Source organism: Arachis ipaensis, chromosome B5 (assembly GCF_059453495.1).
Source record: "Arachis ipaensis isolate K30076 ecotype BB chromosome B5, ASM5945349v1, whole genome shotgun sequence".
Classification (NCBI taxonomy): Eukaryota; Viridiplantae; Streptophyta; class Magnoliopsida; order Fabales; family Fabaceae; genus Arachis; species Arachis ipaensis.
Window position 1 is genome coordinate 19,739,499 of NC_142440.1, and position 4,195 is coordinate 19,743,693.

Consider the following 4,195-nt stretch of genomic DNA (forward strand, 5'->3'; position numbering starts at 1 on the left):
TCTCGTGGCTAAGGACGAGACAAAAATAAAAAAGTCTCCTAAAGTTATTTAAAAGATCAGCAAGTGTTATTGAGCAAAAAGGGGGCTAAGATTCAACCCCCTTCTCTTAGCCACTGAAAATCATCACAATAAGAACGAGATAACAGATGTGATTCTATATTAATAAAATAAATAAATAATATTTAACATAATACAAATTATTAGAATACTTTTAGGATACTATAAATTAATATATCATATAGGTATATCTCGTATTAATTTTATGTTTATTTAGTTGATTTTGTCAACATAATTATATTATATTCTTCACTTATAATAAGCATTCTTATTGTACTCTCATATAACAACAGCATCTGAATATCAAATTTATTCTTCACTTATTGTTAAAATATATTTAACATACATATATTAATAGAGTATATAGATATATTTTGTATTAATTTTATGTTTATTTAACTTAATATTATATTAATCTTATCATTTATAGTTAGATTATATCCTTAAATCTTTATTGTGCTTCATAAAACAATGATATTTGAGTATCCAATTTATTTTTGAATTATGATAATGAATTCTCACACAAACAATTATTCCTAATATCATTTCAAAAGTATTAAGATCGAAAAGGATTTTGGGGAGGGGGATCCTATGTCTTTGTGAGGGGAGGAGACATCATTGAAGTTGTTTGTTCAACCTGAGTCCAACCGGAGCTTACTCTGGCAATGTTTTTTTTTTTCATTGACCTAAACTTTCACATTTTCCACTACATCACATGCAGCATTGTTGAGTGTTCCTCTTTGAATATGAGAGTCCAAATTTACAAATGTAATCCATCTAACATTTAACTGTTGCTTCATGATAAAAAGAACTAATATTTGTTAATTGTGGATTGAAAGAGGAAGCAGAAACCAGAAACAGAGGTCAAACGTGTGGTCAAACAACCCATGGCAATCATCACATGATATTCATTTGCCAACATTTTCTTTTCATTGCTGTATACTGATATTATTACAAGCCAAATAATAGAGTACATATCACATTTAAACAATCATGAACCTTGCACAAAATGAACTAGATTCTAAGCTGTGATAAAAAATATATTAAGCATCATCATTCTTAATGTGCAAGCTAAGGGAAAGCCAAGCCTATTGTCTTTAAATTACTGGTTTCTTACTTTCTTTTATTCTAGAAATGGATAATCAGTGTAACCAATAACCGGATCAGGAATATAGAATGTTTGGCGATTGTACTTGTTAAGAGGGGCATCAAGTGCAAATCTCTTTGGTAAATCAGGATTAGCCAAGAACCAACGACCATAAGCAACAAGATCTGCCCTGTCTTCAGCTATGGCTTTGATCCCATCCTCTCTGTCATACCCTCCAGCAACAATGAAAGTGCCATTGAAGGCCTTTCTCATTGGCACCAAACTGTGAGGGGATTCCACCTTTTCTCCAACAGTTTTCATCCTCGGTTCAACCATGTGACAGTAGAGAATACGATATTTGTTGAGTGCATTAACCATGTAAAGCCCCAATGCTTCAGGGTTGGAGTCTCCAGACTCTGCATACTCTGCATAAGGTGATAGTCTAATTCCAACTCTTTCTGCTCCTACCTCATTCACAACTGCTTCAACAACTTCCAACGGAAATCGACAACGGTTCTCAAGGGATCCACCATATTTATCTGTTCGATCATTCACTTTGTCTTTCATAAATTGTTCGAGTAAGTAGCCATGAGCTCCATGGATCTCAACCCCATCAAAACCTACAATTTGCATCCCCAAAAAGTATGTGAATTATTCGAACACAGGAAGCAGGTAGTTTATGAAAGTGAATCGGATTATGAATGAGGTCACTCACCAGCTTCTATAGCATTTCTTGCAGCAAGTCTGTAGTCATTGACAATAAGAGGAATTTCTTCCGTTTTTAGCCTCCTAGGTGGTGTGAACTGTGCTACATCAATGCCATTGCTTCTGATTTGTGGTGTGAGTGGCTTGTCAGTGGAAGATATTGGAGCTTGCCCATTCGGCTGATAACCTATTCAATGCACATCGCGCTACAGTTAACCATAAATTTTAACCTAAAAGTTCTTGCATTTTCATATTTAATTGATAAAACAGTGAAAAAACAATAAGATGAATTGGAAGAGAGCGAGTAGAGTACTTGAATCAGAAACTCTTCCAACATGCCAAATCTGGCAGAAGAAGATGCCGCCCTTGGCATGAACAGCATCGACGATGGGTTTCCATGCTTCCACTTGCTCCTTAGTCCATATTCCGGGTGTGTGGGGATAGCTGCAAATAATTAGTATGAGATCAGATCCATGTAAAGAAAACAAGGAAAAAAGAAGGTTTGTTAGAAGACGCGTACCCCTGAGCAGTGTCGGAGACGCCGGTGGCCTCCGAAATGAGAAGGCCGCCCTTGGTGGTTCTTTGGGAGTAGTACAAAACAGCGTGGGGCTGTGGAACATTGTTGTAGGACCTCTGTCTGGTAAGTGGCGCCAACACAACCCTGTGTGATAAATTGAACTTCCCCATCTTGTATGGAGTAAGGAGAGGATTAATGGCTGAAGAATCCAGAGCTGCCATTGTCGAAGCCAAAGAATAGTGGAATATGAACAAATAAGTAAAGGCAAAATTGTATGGATACAAAAGATTAGCTCTTGGGTATTTATACAAGGTTGAAGGAAGACAGGGGGCATAAAGAGGGAGGTGACGTGTGCAATGGCGTTTGCAGGACCGACAGCAGGTCAACTTTGCTACCAACTTCTCCAATTTCCTTCATCTATGTTATGGACGGCTACAGGGGCTGCTAATATTACTAAGGCCGCGTTTTGGAGACAGGGAGGTAAACAAAAATACTCGAGGGCAGATTGATGCTGAGTCGCTGTATAAATTGAGATAAAGATTAAATTAATTTTATATCAAATTAAGTTTTTGTATTATATTTGATATAAATTATATGTATTATTCTTCTATATTTTTTCATATAAAATATATTGGATTGAATTATGTTTAAGTATTATATTTGATTTAATATAAGTATAAAAATTGAAGAATTAATTTAAAATTTAAAAAATAAAAAATAAGAATATTTTTAAAAAAATATTATTAAAATTTAGTTTTTTATAGAAATTTCAGTCTTTTCTATTTTTACTTTCTGAAGATATTAAAAAAAAACTAAAATTTTAAGTTTAATCTTTGATTACTAATAAATACAATACTAAGTATTAATTTTTTAGTTTCAGTTTCAATTTCTAAAAATAAATATTATTTAAAAAATAAAAATTAAATTAAATTTTTGTATTGTATTTAATATAAAATATATTAAATTAAATTATCTTTTGATATTATGTTTAGTTTAAAATAAATATAAAAATTAAAAAATAAATTTAAAATTTAAAAATTTAATAAAAGAATGTTATTAAACTATTAAAATTTCAGTTTCTAGGAATCCAAATTTTGTATCACTAAATACAACTAAACCCGCCTTAAAAGTAGATATTTAATTATCTCAACGTGTTATTTAATAAAAAAATTTAAGAGATTAATATTTTTATTAAAATTTAATCAGTATTTAACTAAAAAAATATATATATTTTTATATTATTAAATATAATTTTATATTATTAAAAATATTAATAATAATTAATTAATGATTATAAATCACAACATATATGCTGATTCTCTGAGACTAACCATTAACCATCAGCTTTGACAATAGATCCGCATGACGACACTACCGTCATCGCATAATGGGGCTAGCAACCAATTTACAACACACAATTACAAATGTACCTGGATGCTAAAACGTCTATATTAGTCCTATACCATTTTCTCTTCCAGGTTCGTACTCTATCATGGGACAATTCCCCAAGTCAAACTCCTCACGCCACCACAAAAGTGGAAAGCTTAACAAACTACTACAGGGTTTTACTTTTAAGAAAATTTTAAATATCGGTATTCCAGTTATTTTAACTGTTGATTTCAATTAATATATATTATATATATTTTTTATAATTCAGATCAATGGTTAAAATAATTAAAATACTGATATTTTCAGTACACTTAAAACTCTTCTTTACTTTTATCATTTGTTCCCAATGATACAAGCCAGTTATGAGGGACGCAAAAATTATATTGATCTTGTTAGATACTTAGGATTAATAGGTAACTCTCAAACTTGTTGCTATTCAG

General features: G+C 31.7%; 1 protein-coding gene across 1 annotated transcript; it reads right to left on the bottom strand.

The window, feature by feature from the left end:
• Positions 1 to 917: 917 nt before the first annotated feature.
• Positions 918 to 2,827, bottom strand: LOC107643226 (putative 12-oxophytodienoate reductase 11). The gene is made up of 4 exons (XM_016346818.3): positions 2,370 to 2,827; positions 2,163 to 2,293; positions 1,860 to 2,036; positions 918 to 1,764 (listed from the first exon to the last, which is right to left on the bottom strand). The coding sequence occupies exons 1-4, from the start codon at positions 2,585 to 2,587 to the stop codon at positions 1,181 to 1,183; spliced, it is 1,110 nt and encodes a 369-aa protein (XP_016202304.1). The 5' UTR covers positions 2,588 to 2,827; the 3' UTR covers positions 918 to 1,180.
• Between the last annotated feature and the right edge of the window lie 1,368 nt (positions 2,828 to 4,195).

Coding starts and splice junctions, on each gene's coding strand:
- LOC107643226 (XM_016346818.3), bottom strand. CDS start 2,587: ATGGCAGCTCTGGATTCTTCAGCCATTAATCCTCTCCTTACTCCATAC. Junction 2,037..2,162: donor TGGAAGAGTTTCTGATTCAA/GTACTCTACTCG, acceptor TGCATTGAATAG/GTTATCAGCCGAATGGGCAA. Junction 1,765..1,859: donor AAGAAATGCTATAGAAGCTG/GTGAGTGACCTC, acceptor TGCAAATTGTAG/GTTTTGATGGGGTTGAGATC.